Consider the following 20,100-nt stretch of genomic DNA (forward strand, 5'->3'; position numbering starts at 1 on the left):
GGATCCCACACTACGCAGCAGTATTCTAAAAGAGGACGGACAAGCGTAGCACAGGCAGTCTCCATAGTAGATCTGTTACGTTTCCTAAGTGTGCTGCCAATAAAACGGCCCGCAGCTCGTGGTCGTGAGGTAGCGTTCTCGCTTCCCACGCCCGGGTTCCCGGGTTCGATTCCCGGCGAGGTCAGGGGTTTTCTCTGCCTCGTGATGGCTGGGTGTTGTGTGATGTCCTTAGGTTAGTTAGGTTTAAGTAGTTCTAAGTTCTAGGGGACTGATGACCATAGATGTTAAGTCCCATAGTGCTCAGAGCCATTTGAACCATTTGAACCAATAAAACGCAGTCTTTGGTTAGCCTTCCCCACAACATTTTCTATGGGTTCCTTCCAATTTAAATTGTTTGTAATTGTAACTCCTAGGTATTTAGTTGAATTTACGACCTTTAGATTTGACTGATTTATCATGTAACCAAAGTTTGACTATTCCTTTTAGCACTCATGCGGATGACCTCATAGTTTTCGTTATTTAGAGTCAATTGCCAATTTTCACACCACACCACATCTTTCATAAATCATTTTGCAATTTGTTTTGATCTTCCAACGATTTTACTAGTCGATAAACGACAGCATCATCTGGAAACAACCCAAGATGGCAGCTCAGATTGTCTCCCAAATTGTTTATATAGATAAGGAACAGCAAAGGGTCTATGAAGCTACCTTGGGGATCGCTATAAATCACTTCTGTTTTAATCGATGACTTTCCATCAATTACTACGAACTGTGACCTTTCTGACACACACACACACACACACACACACACACAAATATATATATGAGGTGTTACATTTTAAACATAATGTTTAGAAAAAACTCAAATTTTATAGTCATTATCTCAATTTTTACCATAGTTTTTAATAGATTCGGAAAACTCTAGAGTTTAGCATTAAGGATTAAACAATAGTAGATACTGATATACAAATTTAATTTGATAGTATATAACTCAGCTGAAGGACAAGCAGGTTCTCTATGATGCTCAGACATATCCCCGAAGCATTGTCAGGTGTTGTCCTGTTGTAATATTTCAGACGCGTTGTACATGAGCTGCAGCCTGAGTATGCCTGCTACCCTAAGGTAACGTTTCCCTGGAACGCATCTCAGCCTTATGCAGGAGATGACTGATCTTCTGTGTAAACCAACTCCTCAATGGTTACATGCAAGACTAATGGTTAAAAGCAGAATAAATCAGATTCCGTTCATAAAATATCTTTGTCTCCTTAAATAACTGGAGAAATCAACAGAATAACTCGTTGAATAAAATCCTGCTATAGTTACTTTCGACCTCTTTAGTACTGTGGTACATCTTCATTTCGAATTATTTCCTGGTCAAGTAACACTGCAGTGTTCTACGAAATCAGAAGAAGTGAGGTCTCCGTCCCTTCTGAGGCTTCCTATGCAAACGAAATATGCTGAAACCGAAAGGAAATTCTTTAAAACGGTATTATTACAGATTTGTGTCTATTCTCCTGTCGCATTAAGTTGACATGGGAAGGATATTGTTGCGTTGAAGCTGACCCAGATATCCCTGTGCCTCATAGAAGTATCGAAGGTGAACTGTGAACAACCACTTACCCGCATTGTTGAATTATGATTATGAAACCCGGTTGATATAATGCGCCTGTCTGAACATCACGACACACTCTTATAGACGTGTGATGTGTTACAGGACTCAGGTTAGCATCTCACTTTTGTAGGCCATAAATGGAGAAAAGAAGGAACTGCCACACTCACCAGTAATTCTCGTATCAAAAAGTTTGCTTAGAAAAGCATGTGGAAGCATATGCGGCCGATGTTGAATTTCATAATAAATCCTTCATAATACACCGGCGGAACAAAAATCCCACTACCAAGAACGAGTTTTGCGGGATAAACTAAAGTTGGTAGGCGTGTTTCTACATCTAAAAGATGATGTCTATTGAAATTTGGCACCAGTCGCATGGGAGTGGCTCTAGTGGCGCCAGTATGAGAATGGAAATCTAGTTAGCTTTAAATATGCGCTGTAACGATCGTGTGAGTTAGTTATCTTTGAGATTGCAGGTGGTGCGTTGATTTTAATCAGGAATGCACGTGAGGCAATACTGACCTTACGACTTATCTTAGAAGGAATATTAAGGAAAGGAAAACCTACATTTCTAGCATTTGTGGACTTAGAGGAAGCTTTTGACAATGTTGACTGGAATACTCTCTTTCAAGTTCTAAAGGTGGCAGGGGTAAAATACAGGGAGCGAAAGGTTATTTACAATTTGTACAGAAACCAGATGGCGGATATAAGAGTCAAGGGGCATGAAAGGGAAGCAGTGGTTGGGAAGGGAGTGAGACAGGTTTTTAGCCTCTCCCCGATGTTATTCAATCTTTGTATTGAGCAAGCAGTAAAGGAAATAAAAGAAAAATTCGGAGTAGGTATTAAAGTCCATGGAGAAGAAATAAAAACGTTGAGGTTCGCCGATGACATTGTAATTCGGTCAGAGATAGCAAAGGACTTGGAAGAGCAGTTGAACGGAATGGACAGTGTCTTGAAAGAGGGAAATAAGATGAACATCAAGAAAAGCAAAACGAGGATAATGGAATGTAGTCGAATTAAGTCAGGTGATGCTGAGGGAATTAGATTAGGAAATTAGACACTTAAAGTAGTAAAGGAGTTTTGCTATTTGGGGAGAAAAATAACTGATGATGGTCGAAGTAGAGAGGATATAAAATGTAGACTGGCAATGGCAAGGAAAGCGTTCCTGAAGAAGAGAAATTTGTTAACATCAAGTATAGATTTAAGTGTCAGGAAGTCGTTTCTGAAAGTATTTGTATGGAGTGTATCCATGTATCGAAGTGAAACATGGATAAATAGTTTGGACAAGAAGAGAATAGAAGCTTTCGAAATGTGGTGCTACAGAAGAATGCTGAGGATTAGATGGGTAGATCACATAACTAATGAGGAGGTATTGAATAGAATTGGGGAGAAGAGGAGTTTGTGGCACAACTTGACAAGAAGAAGGGACCGGTTGGTAGGACGTGTTCTGAGGCATCAAGGGATCACAAATTTAGCATTGGAGGGCAGCGTGGAGGGTAAAAATCGTAGAGGGAGACGAAGAGATGAATACACTAAGCAGATTCAGAAGGATGTAGGTTGCAGTAAGTACTGGGAGATGAAGAAGCTTGCACAGGATAGAGTAGCATGGAGAGCTGCATCAAACCAGTCTCAGGACTGAAGACAACAACAACACCACATGCCTTTAAGGCGACAAAGTTGCCATTATCAACAGCACACTGAGTTTGAACGATGTCGTGTAGTGGTGCTACGAGAAGCTGTATGTTCCTTTCGTGATACTGCAAAAAAACTTGGCAGGAATGTAGTGACTGTACGTGAGTGTTCGCAGCAGTGGTCACAGGAAGATACAGTCACAAGAAGACCGGACTCCAGACTGCCACGTGACACTACCGAGAGGGAAGGCAGGCGCGTCCGGTGTATGGATGTGGCGCATCGTACTCCATCTGCAGCAGCAACCAGTGCAGTAGTTGGAACCACAGTGACACAACTGTTACAAATCGGTTACTTCAATGACAATCTCCGAGGCAGATTCCCTAAAGCGGTATTCCACTGACCCCAAACCACCAGCGTTCGTAGCTTCAAACGTATCAAACGAGAGCACACTGGAAGGCAGGGTGGAGGTCAGAGGCGTTTTCTGATGAAATATGGTTCTGCCTCGGTCCCGTTGATGGCTATGTGTGGTCAGAAGGAGGTCAGGTGAGCGACCCAACGACCCTGTGCCTGCAGCCTAGATACACTGTACTGGAGGGCGATTTGGTATGACAGTAGGAGCACCCTCGCGGTCACCCCATGAACTCTCACCGCAAATTTGTACGCCAGATTCGAGCTGTTCAGCTGTCATTAATGAACAGCATTTCAGGGTATGTTTTCCAACAGGATAACGCTCGTCCATGTATCCCTGTTGTAGCCCTACATGCTCTACAGATGGTCGACATGTTGCATTGGCCTACTCGATCACCATATCTGTCTCCAATCGATCTCATCCTATGGAACATCATTGTACTAGAACTTAAGCATCAAGCACAACCACCATTAGCCATCCTTGTATTAACCAACCAAGTGCAACAGGCATGGACCTCTATCCCAAACTCACATCCGGCACCTGTACGACACAATGCATGTCCGTTTGCACACTTACATTCAACATTCTGGCAGTTACACTGGTTATTATGAAATAGGATATCACATTTGTATTGACTTCTGTCACACTTACATGAACCAGTAATTATGTAACGTTAACCACGTTACCTAGTCAAATGTACCCCAAAAATTTCATCATTTACATTACTTGTTTCTTGGTGCAGGAATTTTTTTCTGTCATTGTAGTAAATGTAGTAATTGTAGTAATGGTAGTAAATGTATACCAAGCACCTACAGGTAACTTTAGTCTGTTTATAGAGGGTGTACCATAATTAATGGTGTAACCGAATATTGTTGAAAGTACATGATATTAGATGCAAGCAATCCAGCAGACAAAGGCTCTAAAATGCATACCAGAAGAGCTATGTGCATTTCTTCTTCGACACTGTGAAACAGAGCTCTTCTTCTGCAAGCTCTTTGTTTTCCATATTTTGGGTGGAGATATTATGGACCAAAACAGGCTGTAAAATGAGTATAGGTATTAAGCTATGTGCACTTGTTCAGTAGAAGAGATGTTGACATAAAAGTTTTCTGGGTATGGTACCGCATCATAGTCTATAAAACTACTGCCTTTATACAATACGACGTGGTACAATTTTTTTTTCCAGAAAACTTTTATGTCGACTGACTCTGGCCATGGAAGCCTACGCAATATATTAGAAGAGATGTGTTTCACTATAGCGAAGATGAACAGGTGTTTATAGTTCTTATAGTACACACTTTAGAACCTATGTTTACTCAACATTTTTATCTTGTTTTGGTCCTTACTACCATCTCCAAAATATGGAAAGCAAAGAGCTTCAATATAAGAGACTTGTTTCACAGTATCGAAGATGTTCTTCTGATAGACGTTTTAGACCCCACGTTTACCAGACTTGTTTGCATCTAGTGTTGTGTACTCTCAACTGTGGGCATTTACACCATTTGTTATGATACAAGCCACAAATCACCTTGAAGGTCTATTGCCCTATTTAACGACAAAAAGAAATAGTGACAATTGATGATTTTGGCATACATGTTCTCAAAAATTTCTCTAGTAAAAATTCATTACAGTCAGCAACATTAGCATTAAGCTTAATTCCTACTGCAAATTTCCCAACTAGCGTAGCTAATTGCTCGAAAACAGCCAGTGATAATATCTTTGTACAAATAGCTAATGAAGAAAATTATGTTACAAACCGTTAATATCTTTGTACAAAGAGCTAATGAAGAAAATTATGTTACAACTGTTAGTCAATGACCTCATACACCAGATCATGCAATTTCTTTTGTTAAATTTTAATAATAAGAAGGATATAAAACTTATTAAATCAGAGCTTAAGAGTGTAGCCAGCAAGCCACAAATTGATCATTTTAGCAAACTGCTCACAGATATGAACTGTAGTTGTGTATACTGGCTCACAGCATTAATGGAAAATAGAAACAATGATTAATAATATACTTACCGTTTTTGAGAGCTGCTTTTGCCAAAACTAACCCAGATTAGACCAGAGTCTACAAATACACTGTGGATTACTCAAGGAATAAAGGTATCTTGGAAGACAAATAGGAAACTGTATCTGTCACTCAGACACAAGTCTGGTTTTGATACTGTAGCTTATAGCAAAATGCACTGCAAAATATTAAAAGTGGTGCTGTGGGTGTCAAAGCAAATGCATAACGAGAACCAAAGAATCACATCAGGCAAAATGAACAGAATACGGAATTTAGCAACAGGAGAGACAGGTAGAGAATTTGAGATGAAGAGGGACAGATAGTATTAAAAGTAAATGATACACTGGTAACAGATGTGTGCAATGTTTCAAAATTTGTATCAAGCATTTCATAACTGTCACTGAAAAGTTGGTGATGCTGCCATGAAACATCTCGGACCATTCATTACAAATAACTTCGCTAACATATAATACCTGTAGAAGTGATGTCAACCAATAAATATTCAAAATCAAAAAGGTCAAGTGGTTTTCATAAAGTAGCAGCAAAGTTAATTAAAGAGCGCGCTTCTGAGTTTGGTAACATATTAAGTTATCTGTGTAGCCAGTCATTTATCAGTGGAACATTGCCTGAATTGTTGAAAGATGGTGAAGTTAAACCATTGTTTAATAAAGGAGATAAAGAAATACTGTTATGTTTATGTCCATTTTCACTTTTCCCATTGATCAAAATTTTAGAAAAGGTAGTATACAATCAGCTTCTTAACCATCTGACAACAAATAATATATTGTCATGTCACAGTTTGGATTTCTATAAATGGTTTCGATATTGGGAAGGCTGTTTATACACAAAGAAAGGATTTACGTATTTCATTATACAATAAATTACAAGCTACTAATATATTTTGCAATCTCTTAAAAGCATTTGACTGTGTAAATTAAATGTATTATTGTTTTTATTTTATTTGATAATGTGTTTACATACCACACAGCACATAAATAAATCCTTTTGAGTAAATTAGAATATTATGATGTAAGAGTAAATGCTGCAAATTGTTCACAATATTCTTTATGTCTGAAAGGACACAAAGGGTTTCAATACAGAAGGGACATGTATTAACGTTTCAGGCTTCATTCATCTGTGTACCAATTATAAGTACAATCCCACAAGGTTCCATCTTAGGGCTCATAATTTTTCTTGTGTACATCAGTGACCTTTTGTCAATGACATTATGAGATGCCAAGTTAGTTTTGTATTCAGGTGTTATAAACATTGTAATAAATAGCACAAAAACTATTCAGTTTAGAGTTTATAAAGGTTCTCCACCAGCATATGCCTAAAATATGACATGGAGCAGATAGAAGAAGTTGACGGTTTTAAATTCTTTGGATTTCAGCAAGAGAATAAGTTCAGCTAGGTGGAGCATATCACAGAATTGCTGATGTGCCAAAACAAATCTCTGTATGCACTGCAAATGTTGTAAGACATAATGGATATCAAAATGATAAATCTAGCATACTATGCACACTTTCATTCCGTAATGTCATATGGGATTATTCTTCAGCATAATTCATCCAGTCAGCCTAACTTTCTGTGAGTTCAAAAACGTGTAATGAAAATTATTTGAGACATGAATTCAAAAAATTCTGCAGGAGACCTGTTTACAGAATTAGGTATACTAACTACTGCTTATCCATATATTTATTTCGTAGTGAAATTTCTCATTAAAAATATATCTCTTTTTCAATGGACAGTTCAGTTCATGGAATCAGTACTGGAAATAAGAATAAACTTCACAAAATTTTAATGTTAAAACTTGAGTCCAGAAAGGTGTCCATCATTCAGGAACACACATTTTCAATAAATTGCTAGCAGTCATGAAACGTTTAACTACAAATGGAGTTCAGTTTATGAAGAGCATGAAGAATTTATTGATGGGCAATTCCTTCCACTTCAGTAATGAATTTTGTTAGCAGAAACGACTGTTGTGTAGATGTACTGATAATATCAAACAATGTATCATGTACAATTCAGTCCAGTAATGTAGTCATTGTTGATAAGTGTTGTAAATATTTTTCTCTGTCTAAACTTTTTCACTTGGAATCCATGGAAGATAATTTAGCATATCTGTTTCTCTTTGTAAATGTTTATAGTGTATTCTTGTTTCCCGACATATTCTACATCCGGGGGGATCTATTCACTACAGATTCATATTCTACGTCCGGGGGGATCTACTCACTACAGATATATTAGAACGACAACATATCGACTCTAATCTAGACAAAAGGCTGCTAAGTGACGCTATGTTTCAGAATCATCCACAATGCAAACAGTTAAGAAGGTTGAGGAGACGATGGCCACGGACCTGGGAGCCCTTCTGGACGCTGGGGACGGCGCCATCGTGATGCTGGTGGCAGGCGACACACGGCTGGCGGCCCACCGGGCAGTCCTGGTGGACAGGAGCCCCGTGTTCGCTGCCATGTTCCAGCACGACACGCTGGAGGCCAGCAGCGGAGAGGTGGCCATCGCGGATGTGGAGGGCCCGGTGCTGCGCCAGCTGGTCTCATACCTGTACACCCTGCGGGTCCCCCAGCTGCCCAGCATAGCCCCCCAGCTGCTGGCCACAGCAGATAAGTACGCATTGTCGGGGCTTAAGGCAGAGTGCGAGAAACAGGTGGCCGCAGAGTTGGCTCTGGAAACCGCAGCAGCGACAGCGGTTCTCGCTGTGAGGCACTCTTGTAGCAGCCTCAGGCAGGCTGCACTCACCTTCATCAAGAGACACACCCACCAGGTGATGGCCACCCAGGGATGGGCTGATGCGATGCTTCGTCAGCCTAAAGATCTGATTGAAGTGAGCCGGCTGCTCTCTGATCCACCGGCAGAAACCAGGTAAGCTGAAGACAAACCACTCATCTTTGTTTCTTGTGTATGTGTGTATTTCCAAGCCTACAATGCTCGCCACTGAGTTTCCTTAGATGTGCCCCTGCTGTAAAATGCACCATTACAGGCATTCGTTTCCTGGTAGCTCATGGTTCTTTAACTGCCTCCTCATAACAGGTTCATCGAACCTCTAAATTTAACTGTGTTTATTAGCAGATAAACTGGGTGTACATAAAGTCCGGGAACACTTTCAATTATTATTTATTGCACAAGAACTAAACATTGTACAGATGTCCTACGTATTGTATTTTGAAGAGAAACTCTGAAAGTTTTTTTTACAAACTTTTGATATGCGAACCATGAGTGAGCCGGCAGACGTCAATACGGTAATCGAATTCTTGCCATAGCCATCCCAGAATGGGATCGTCGACTGTGGCAGTCACTTCCCGTATTCTCTCCTGGAGCTCTGCTACATCACGTGGTAGAGGCGGGTACATACACCAGATCTGTAATGTGTCCCCACAGAAAAAAGTCACACGGAGTGAGATCTGGTGATCGGGGAGGCCATTTCATGAAACAGCTGTCCCCTGCGAACAAAACTCAAAAGGCTTGTCTTCGTTGTCGTCATTGAGCTTCTGCACCTGCTCCAGTTTGAATGTTTTCATAGACAGCTGCTGTCGCAGGACTTTCCACACTGGCATTGGAGACGTTTCGAGTTCACAGGATGCACGACACACCGATATCTTTGTACTCCTTACTAATGGCCGGCCGCTGTGGCAGAGCGGTTCTAGGAGCTACAGTCTGGAACCCCGCGACCGCTACGGTCGCAGGTTCGACTCCTGCCTCGGGCATGGATGTGTGTGATGTCCTTAGGTTAGTTAGGTTTAAGTAGTTCTAAGTTCTAGGGGACTGATAACCTCAGAAGTTAAGTGCCATAGTGCTCAGAGCTTACGAATGTCTCTCGTACACGGTCCATATTCACTTCACTCACATTGGGATGTCCGCTTCTCTTTGCCGCACACAAGCAACCCATCGTAACGAATTTGTTGCGCCAGTGGTAAATAGCCTTCCTTGTTGGTGGCTTCTTACAGAACTTGGTTGTAAACATCTGTTGAACAGCTGTAGCACACTTGCTTTTGTCGAACTCCAACACACAGAAAGCTCATTCCGCCCCTGAACTCGCCATGTTTGCGTCTAGCGCTGACTATCAGCAAATTACAAAACTACGCTGTGGCGGTATACAGCAAAAAAAACTTTCAGGTTTTTTTTTTTCAAAATGACATATGTATGATATCTGTACAGTGTTTGGTTCTTGTGCAATAAATAATTGAAGTTTCCAGAATGACATTTTCACTCTGCAGTGGAGTGTGAGCTGATATGAAACTTCCTGGCAGATTAAAACTGTGTGTCGGACCAAGACTCGAACTCGGGACCTTTGCCTTTCGCGGGCAAGTGCCCTACCAGGTAAGCTACCCAAGCACGACTCACGCCCCGTCCTCACAGCTTTACTTCCGCCAGTACCTCGTCTCCTACCTTCCAAACTTTGCTGAAGCTCGCCTGCGAACCTTGCAGAACTAGCACTCCTGGAAGAAAGTTTACTGCGGAGACATGGCTTAGCCACAGCGTGGCTTTCAGGAGTGCTAGTTCTGGAAGGTTCGCAGGAGAGCTTCTGTAAAGTTTGGAAGGTAGGAGACGAGTTACTGGCAGAAGTAAAGCTGTGAGGACGGGGCGTGAATCGTGCTTGGGTAGCTCAGCACTTGCCCGCGAAAGGCAAAGGTCCCGAGTTCGAGTCTTGGTCCGGCACACAGTTTCAATCTGCCAGCAAGTTTCAATAATTGAAGTATTCCCGGACTTTATGTACACCGTGTATTACCCAGAAATCGTGTAAGAGTTAAGTTTCACATAGCATCATGAACTGTTTTGACCTTTAAGTAATCCAACCTTATTTGCAGTCATTAATTGTGTTAAGCAAACGCTAGTTATTTAATTGTCTGGAAAAATGCTCCATTGACTGTGTGACTACAGCATGCGGTATAGTAAATTTCATTCTCCTCCTGAAAAAAATTTAAAAAAACTAGAGACGACAGTGCAAAACTTTTTGAACACCCTTTGTACTCAAGGAACACACAAGCATGCTGCAAGCAAGCATAACAACAACGCACCCAGCAACTAGGCAGGTTGAATGGCACAAGCTAGAGTCTGTGCATACGTTTCACAGAACGATATCTCGTAAACGACTCACTCTAGAATCCTGCAACAAACACCACTGACATTCTAATTTACCCTACCTTTAATTTGTCAATGTCGATAGGGATTGTTCCATTTAATAAAAGTATATGTTCACACAAAAATGCGCTTACTGAATATCATTACAATCTTTTGATTGGCTAACAGTACGAAACCTTTGACTAACGATTTATCCTGTGAAAACCGCACATCAGTAGCATTTTCAGATTCCGAATTACCTGCGGTGTAGGTTCACCCTGTATATGCAATATCCCAATAACCTGCCCAACACAAGTTTTTGTTATTTTGGAACTTACTTATAAGGCACATCAAACGAAAGAGTGATTAGTTTTCCAGTCAGAGCTTGTATTTCGATGTGCAGAAAGAAAAGTGAAAGCAGCATTTGTGCTCCAATGGGTGGCTGCCTACTCCTCACACAGACACTCTGTGACCACCTCATGGTACCGCAAACCACTCCTCATGGCAGCTGCGGCCAATCGCACACTATGCTGAGTCTACCCTTCTCGGTTTCTTCCCCTTTCTGTTCAGCCATAATCCAGAGCACACACAGTATGTGGGTGCATTCCACAGAAAAGGGCTGTAGTGGTCAACACACTTTACTGCATCCTCAGTCAACTGGTGTCAGGTTCCTGTCTGGTTCTCTTGGTTGCTCTATGGCTCTACTACCAGGTCTCAGCCGATGATCTTCTCTACCCCATCTGTTGTTGCTGCTGTTCCATCTCAACTTGGACACTGAAGAATCGTTGACATCCAGCTTTCCTTTACTCCACACCATCTTCCAGTTATATATGCCACCTAAAAGTCTACTAACCAGTAACACTCAATATTATGCAATACATTATGTCCTATTTGACCTACTGGAAACCTTGACGTGGAGGTTACATTGCTAGTACTTCCTCGATTACGTCTAATCAACTTATAGCCTGCACAGTAGTCGTTTGATCTCTATTGTTCAGTGTAGATTAAAACGTAAATACATGTTTGAAGCAAGAAACATATTACTATTGCTCTGTATTTTTATTGTAAAGAAATTGTTTTCTTAATACATTATACATAAATATATTTGTCAGCATTAAGCCAAACTTGTTCTGCATGCAGTTTCAAATTACAAACACCCACAATTTTGAAGAGTTTGTTATTACAAGGATAGTCACATCTGGCTGTGCATTTTCAGTTCCTGTTAATGATGTACATGAGATTCTTGTCCCATCACTCACAGCCTAACACTTCACACACATTTTGACATTAGTCATTGGTGAGTATCTAAAGCTCAGTTTTGGGGTTTCCATGCTCTCTTACTGATTTCTCCCTCTGCCCAAAATGTAGCGCACCATCGCAACTACATCAAATGTGCTCCTCTCCCAAAAAAAAACAAGTAACTTTCACACCTACATTTAATGTGCCACCCTCGAAATGCAACTTACCATTACACCCACATTTAATGTGTGCCCAAAAATGCAACTTACCATCACATCCACATTTAATGCGCCACAGATGCTGTGGATTTTAATGATCATAAAAGTGAAACATATAAAAATATTTTAATATAAATATAATAATTTTTTACATTTGTGGTTAATAAAATGCTGTAAGGGGAGAGTTTCATGACCCCATGACTCAACCCATCCTTATATCCATGCTATTTTTAGTTTTCTGGCTCCTATTGGTAAATTTCTCATTGAGTTTAGTATTCACATCTACATGTGAATGACAGGCTTCATATACTATAAATCGTAGCATTCCTCATCACACACACACACACACACACACACACACACACACACACACACACACACACACACGCACACACTGTCATGAATACAATTGTGGAATCAGGAAAGGACCATATCTTCAACAAACATTTATCGTCTGATACACAGATCACTTCGATATAAGAGCACACCCTCTGTAAGCTGTGGTATGGAGAGCTCTTGAAACAGTTGTTTTTTTCCATTACTACCTGTGTTGTTACACAAATATTTTCAATCTTCAGTACATTGCACAAAAACTTCTGTCAACTACACACACACACACTCACACACACACACACACACACACACACACACACACACACACACACACACACACACACACACAAACTAACACATACAGATGATCCCTCCAGTGTTATCATTCAGCTCACTGTGAGTTCTGCTCACTGGGCCGGCCGCGGTGGCCGAGTGGTTCTAGGCGCTCAGTCCGGAACAGCGCGGCTGCTACGGTCGCAGGTTCGAATCCTGCCTCGGGCATGGATGTGTGTGATGTCCTTAGGTTAGTTAGGTTTAAGTAGTTCTAAGTTATAGGGGACTGATGACCTCAGAAGTTGAGTCCCATAGTGCTCAGAGCCATTTTTCTACTCACTGGTAAATGTCACTGCTGATTTTAAGCACTTCATGACTTAGAGAGTGAGAGCAAATGTTTTAAAATATCCAGTCTGGGACCGCGCGACCGATACGGTCGCAGGTTCGAATCCTACCTCGGGCATGGTTGTGTGTGGTGTCCTTAGGTTGGTTAGGTTTAGGTAGTATTAAGTTCTAGGGGACTGATGACCTCAACAGTTAAGCCCCATAGTGGTGAGAGCCATTTGAACCATTTTAAAATATCTAAATTTGTGAAAACTCTATGTACTGGATAAAATTTCAGTTTCTGCGATAAAATTTTTAATGCTAGGTCAATTTCCCACTACCATAGGTTGTTTCTATCACGATATCTTGATTTTCGCATTCCTGCACTGTTTACTACTTTGAATTTTTTTCTCCAGTCAGTTAAAAACCAACTGTCCACGATTTAACGTCTGTGCCTTCACAACCCCAATTTTTAATACACACTTTGAACACTGCATCATGATGATAGTATGACAATAGTGAAATTTTTAATTACTGTCACATCCAACATAGTACACTTCTAATTCGTCTGCAGTTGTTCTTGTTGAGGGAACTTGCACTGACCTGTATAATAATTCTGTGATTAAATTTAGCATAACTGTCAGTCACTGTATGTACCTTTTGTTTGTGCTTAATTTTAAACCATCTTATGCTTGGTGTAGTGAATTACTGCTGTGGCGAACTCAAGAGAAGCGGTACTTCAGTGCTAAGTCATTTGTATTAACTGAAGCACTACCCTTGTTGTTGGTGTATGTTCTGCCTATTGCCTGTGTGTGGACAGTGCTTCAGCTGTACTGGCTACAATAAGCCACCACATGGTTCCCACATGGTCACACGTGCTCACACTGTGCACCTCACTTTTTGTGTGCAGCACACCAACCGCTACACAAGTGAGGTCCACCACCACCACCACCACCACCACCACCACCACCACCGCCAGCGCCACCCGCCAGTCCCACAGCAGTCAGATTCCTGCTGCAGCTGTGCCGGCAACAGCAACAGCAACGGCAACAGCAACAGCAATGGAAACAGCAATGGCAACAACAACGGCTCCTTCACTTGATGGCGATGCTGTCTCTCGCATACAGTGAGTTCCCTCTCCTATATATACACTCATCGTGCAGTTACATGGTGAGGAAGCTACCAAAACAAAAAGAAAATGTAAATGCTCAATATAGGTTCAATGGTAGTCAGAGAGGCGAGATGAAATGATAAGGATATATGGTCAGATGAGTAATGTTGTAAAAAATTGTATCTTAAGAGGAAGTTAAAAATGAATTAGAGGAGCAAATAGTGAGTTATAGTGAACAGTTCAGTGATTTTATTTTCATCTGAGCCAGCAAATTTTTATAATCTCACCAAAATGTCTAAAATCCATTGAGGAATTTCTCACACAACAGTAGAAAACGCATTTTTCAACCAGACTGAAAGAAAATTATAAAATAGATTCTTTTATCCAAATACCGATTACTAGCCTCACACAGATAATCCTTAAAATCTTTGCTTGTGCATTCTTAATTGATGTGAATACTTGTAAGATCCATAACAAATATTGTGGGATGCATGCAGTACATAACTGATGCATCAATAGTACACCTCCTAATCACCTATCACATAGGTCCTACTTTTTCTTTATAAATGATACAAATATTTTCATAACAATTAAAAATTCACAAGCAAAAACTCTCAGGGCTGTCTGGATGAGGTTAGGATTTTGAATCAGGCTAGGAGAAATTATTCTATCCATTTTAGTTCTATTTAAAAATGTGTTATACTAAGAATGTATTTTTATTTGAATCATTGCGTCTTATATCTTGCTTCCATTATCAATTACGGGTTAGAACTGCTTCTCTGGAGCCTTTATTTTTCCTAGATTCAAACATTCTGTCGTCTAACAGATCTTCAATGCAGTTTTCCATTCATCTGTATGTTACTCCAGTCAGTAGCTTGGATATGTTAAGCTCTTTGTGTGAAGGTACTTTCAGCTATTGGCCCTTGTTCGATTCTGGAGTGTCTGGTTGATATTTTTTTCTGAAAGTTTGTTGGTATATTTCTAGTCTCATAGATTCTGTAGATCTACTAGAATAGTTATTTGCATGCAACTTTCCCTAAATGATTACAGAAATTCTGAAGGATTGTTATCTAATCGCATTCCTTGTTTGTGCACACTGCCTCCAAACATTTATTAAACACTGAGTCTGGTACTGAATAATTATATTTTCTGATTCGACTTCCATTTATTCCTCCCTTAAATCATCTGACAGTTTCCCTCCTCACAGAGATTTTCATCCCTTCTCTCCTCTGAGTTTAACTACGCAACTCCTTTTGAACTCTTCATCTTGACACCTTGGGGCAGTGCGGTTACTTTTGTCCTGCACTTACCTGTGGACTCTTTACAGCAGATCACTGGTAGGAAAGCCAAGCGGAAACCTACCGTACTGCAACTCGGACTTAACATATTATGATACAAAATTCCTCGTCGTCTGCATTCGCACTGCCTTAAAAATTTGTCACGTCAGTTCGTACAGTAGAGCAATGATTTACATATTTACTTTAGACCACATTCACGCACCATTCACACTACTAAAAGCATATACAAAGCTGTACCAACATAATGAACAAAAAAAAACCTTCAAGAAATAAACAGAACATTTTAGAAAACATTCTCTTGACCTGTTTCTTGAATGCCTCTGTGCGCTGCTGTCCTCTGGTGGATGAAAATCAGAGTATATGCTCAACTGGACCCGCTTCAGACCATCTGTCACCGTACATGCGTGACTCATTCTCCTTATACACAGGCTCTAGACAGGAGCGATATAAGGTGCCACACCTTAATGTTTGTTCTTTATTTTATCGAATGTTGTTTGTTCTTTTCTATGTGCTAAAGCTGTCCTTCCTACAGTCATTTCTTTTTCGATTTCTTCTAATTCTTCCTGCAGCCATTGTGCTTTATCTTTCCTTCTACTAGCTATTTATTTCACTCCAGAGTGGTTTACATTGCTGTATTCCTATCTTCTACTGAATATTTTTCTATTTTTTTATTTCCTCAATGAGTTTATATTTCTCTTTGTTTACCAAAAATTCTACGGGGATCCTTTCCTTGAAGTCGTTTGAGTGACAAACTTTTGTGGTTGCCCTTTTTGGAGATGTTCAGTACTGTTCACCGATCTTCGAATGCAACCTTGTATTCCTCAATACTTCAGTATTCAACTTGTTTACACACTGGTTCTTCTTGAAGCTTCTCTTCAACTTTGGTGTACATTACAGCTGAATTGTAATCTCAGTCTGCATCTGCCCATGAATACCCCTCATAATTCAATAACCGATTTCAAGATCACTTTTTGGCCACGATATTATCCAGTTGGAATCTTCCAATGTCCCCAGGCCTTTACCAAGTAAACCTCCACCTCTCTTCTTAATAGCCAAAAACACTGAGGCACAGAAGCACTTATACAAATGTATCGGCATATGTGATGTAGACTTGCAGTAGATCTACCATCCAGTACAAGTACTAGAAAGAAGTGGGAGGTCTCTTCCACATGGGATTGGTGTGGAGAGAACTGGCTGCCGATCAGACAACAGCGCTCAGAAATTGCACTTCAGTGGTGAGGTTATTTGGTAAGATGAATTTCTTAGACTGTCACTGTTCCTAACTAGTTGACTACTCATTACTATCACAAAAGGTTTGAAGATAGAAACATGTACATATGTCTGTACATGAAGCAACATGGTTGCTTCTCCCAAAATCTTGGATTCCACATGTCAGGGATTGATTGACAAACAGTCCTAGAAAGTTTTAACCTGACTTTCACATCTGTCATCTGTGTGTTTCAAAATGAAAGATCACCATTGTTAGTCTTCCATGTCAGGAAGTGTGTGTGTCTGAACCAGTTAGCAGATTAAATGCCTGCAAAGATGTACCAGCTCCACCAGGGCTGTCCCTAGTGAGACACTTTCAAAAGAACTTCCAAGTGTCAAGTACGGTAAAGACATTCAAAATGCACATCTATCTTATTATTCGATCTAAGATTAGGCGACACGTCATATAAAAAGTTAGAAACCTAAGATTTCTCTTTAAGAAATGAAGTGCATCTGAGGTCATTAATTTTTCATTTGCACTACCTACGGTAGTTTAAGGAAGAGAACAAGCTAGGTTTGACAAACAAGACTAATTGTGAAATATTAGCAAAATATTTCGAGAATCTACTAAATTGTGAACCCCCCAAAGATAAAATGAGTTTTGAAAACCACCGAAATACTAATACCGAGTCAAAACCTCCAGACGCTAAAGAAATAAAACACATAATACACAGTCTAAAAAACAATAAAGCCCCAGGTGAAGACTCCATAGTACCAGAAATCCTAAAAATAATGGATACCAACCTCCCACAAGTTTTGGAACATATGTTTAAGAAGATCTGGGACGAAGAAAGAATTCCTGAAGACTGGCAGTGTGCCCTGATACACCCACTACACAAAAAGGGGGATAAGATGAATGTTAATAATTATAGAGGGATCTCGCTACTACCAGTAGGATACAAAATTTTGTCAAGGAAATTACTTCAAATCGTGGAGCCAGTTCTGGATAAAAAAATAGGTGAATATCAAGCAGGTTTTAGACAAGGTAGATCCTGTGTTGAACAAATATTTAACCTGAAAACACTAATTCGTTACAGAATCTCAAGAGGCCAGAGATTTGCAATAGTATTTGTAGATTTCAAAAAAGCATACGACTCGGTAGATAGAGAAACATTACTGAAAGTATTGGAAGAATTTGGGGTCGATAAGAAAACAATTCAAATTATCAAACAGACGCTAACAAACAGTAAGGCCAAAGTTAAATTTATGGGTGAAATTTCAAGGAAGTTCGAAATTAAAACAGGTGTTAGACAAGGTGATGGTTTATCCCCAATCCTCTTCAACTGCGTACTGGAAAAGATATTGAGAATATGGAAAGAAGAACTCAAAGGCACCAAGAATGACATCAGAATTGGAACAAAAAAAGAAAAAATAGAAGTGGACTGTTTAGCTTTTGCAGACGATCTGGCAATAATTACAGAAAACAAAGAAATAGCTCAGAATTACTTGGAGAAACTACAAGAAGTTTCGGCCAGAGCTGGACTGCAGATTTCATTTGAAAAAACCGTGTATATGTCTAATCATAGAAATAACAAGAAAAATCTTATTACTAAATACGGCAATATTAAGAGAGTAGAAAAATTTAAGTAATTAGGTGAAATAATTCAAGTGAATGGTTTAGACAAGAGTGCAAACCAGGCGAGAGCAAGGAAAATGGAATTTGCTTTTCAAAAAACCAAAGACATATATAACAAAAAAAACATTTCGATTCAAGCTAAATTAAGACATTATAAAACTGTCATTAGCCCAGAATGCCTGTATGCATCGGAGTGCCTAACTCTTAACAAAAAGGGGGAAATAGAAAAGATGGAAAGGAAAGAAAGGAAAATTTTGAGAAAAATATTAGGACCGAGAAAGATTGGAGAAGAGTACAAGCTAAAGAGTAATAAGGAAATATACAAAACTATTGAGAAAGTGAGTGATGCAATGCGTAAACGCAGACTAACGTTTTATGGTCACCTGTCGAGGATGGATGGAAACAGACTAACAAGAAAAGTGTTTGAACATAGTAACAGGAACGAAAAAACCAACAATAAATGGATACAGATGGTGAAAAAGGATTTGGCCTATTTTAATGTCACCCGTGAGTCAATCAGGGACAGGAAAAAGTTTAGACAAATAGTGAACGAAATTAAGTGTTTTCCAGAAGAAACGAAACTAAAGAATAATAACAGGAAATGGTCGGAAGAGCGGAGGAGGAACCATTCGAAAATGATGAGGAAATATTGGGAAGAGAGAAAAAAGATCAAAAAGCCGGGCAAGTGAATTGTTGGACGTGGTCCAAAGATGGCCGAAATCGAAAGAAGAAGAAGAAGAAGAAAAAGAAGCCTTAGCATCTTCCTGTGCAAATAATTAGAAATGAATCTGAGTTGTTGAAAGATGAACATTAAGTTGAACATCTGTAATACCTCCCTTGGCAGACTGAGAAAACTAGATTGTTTTTATTTATTTAAGGTTTTTAGAGAAATTGGCATATTGCAGGTATTAGCACATATGATGCACAGGTATGAGTAAATATTTTATGCCATGGTGATTGCAATGAGATAGTCAGATACAAGTGACACAGCACATTTTCCAGTACTTACATCAGTGTGTGATTTAATCAGTATTTCCACTAAGACAATGTTTGTTTACAAGTACGTTTCTAATGGTAGTCTAGCAAAATGCATGAAAGATTAATTTACTTTCGTGGATTGTAACTTTTGCAGTAGCCAGAAGACATGGGACAGCAACAAGAATTTAGTAAGAAGTGTGCATGTGCTTGTGTGTGTGTGTGTGTGTGTGTGTGTGTGTTTGTATGAATATTAGTGTACACTATCAGGTACTTCAGAGTGGCAGTGTGCATATCCAGATGTGTTCTTGTACAAGTCACACTAACAAAAGCGACACACATACACACAGTATAAGTGTGGGTGAGTATCAGTCCACTTAAAGTGCTTCTTTCAACAAAATCATTTTCTGCGAAACTTTCGCTATTTGGCATGTGTGTGTGACTAAATGTGCTGATAACTGGACTGAACCTTTTTGGCTCCTTGTCCGGAAAATCTCATTAAATATTTGGAGATGGAATTCATTTTGCGTGTCACCTACGGTAGTTTAAGGAAAGACTGCTGCACACAGAAACAGTATTATCTCTGTGAAGCATCTGTTTCACTTGAGATCAACAGAACAGACTTCCAGCAAATAATGGGTGAAAATGTGACAACTCAATTTCTTGAAAGACTGAATAAAGGAATTTTTAATGGAGAGAGAATGAAGATTTTGACAAGGGGCTACAGCACTACTTCTA

The 20,100-nt window shown here is 39.8% G+C and overlaps 1 protein-coding gene across 1 annotated transcript in view; it reads left to right on the forward strand.

The window, feature by feature from the left end:
* The window catches only part of LOC126213155 (poly [ADP-ribose] polymerase tankyrase-1-like), a 31,161-nt gene that overhangs the window by 10,358 nt on the left and 703 nt on the right, over positions 1–20,100 (forward strand). Inside the window, exons 3-4 of the mRNA XM_049940778.1 lie at positions 7,974–8,550; positions 14,044–14,259. Of these exons, the coding sequence (XP_049796735.1) occupies positions 7,985–8,550; positions 14,044–14,259 (782 nt within the window). The 5' untranslated portion in view covers positions 7,974–7,984. The remainder of the gene's footprint in view (positions 1–7,973; positions 8,551–14,043; positions 14,260–20,100) is intronic.

This window comes from Schistocerca nitens, chromosome 11 (assembly GCF_023898315.1).
Source record: "Schistocerca nitens isolate TAMUIC-IGC-003100 chromosome 11, iqSchNite1.1, whole genome shotgun sequence".
Lineage (NCBI taxonomy): Eukaryota > Metazoa > Arthropoda > Insecta > Orthoptera > Acrididae > Schistocerca > Schistocerca nitens.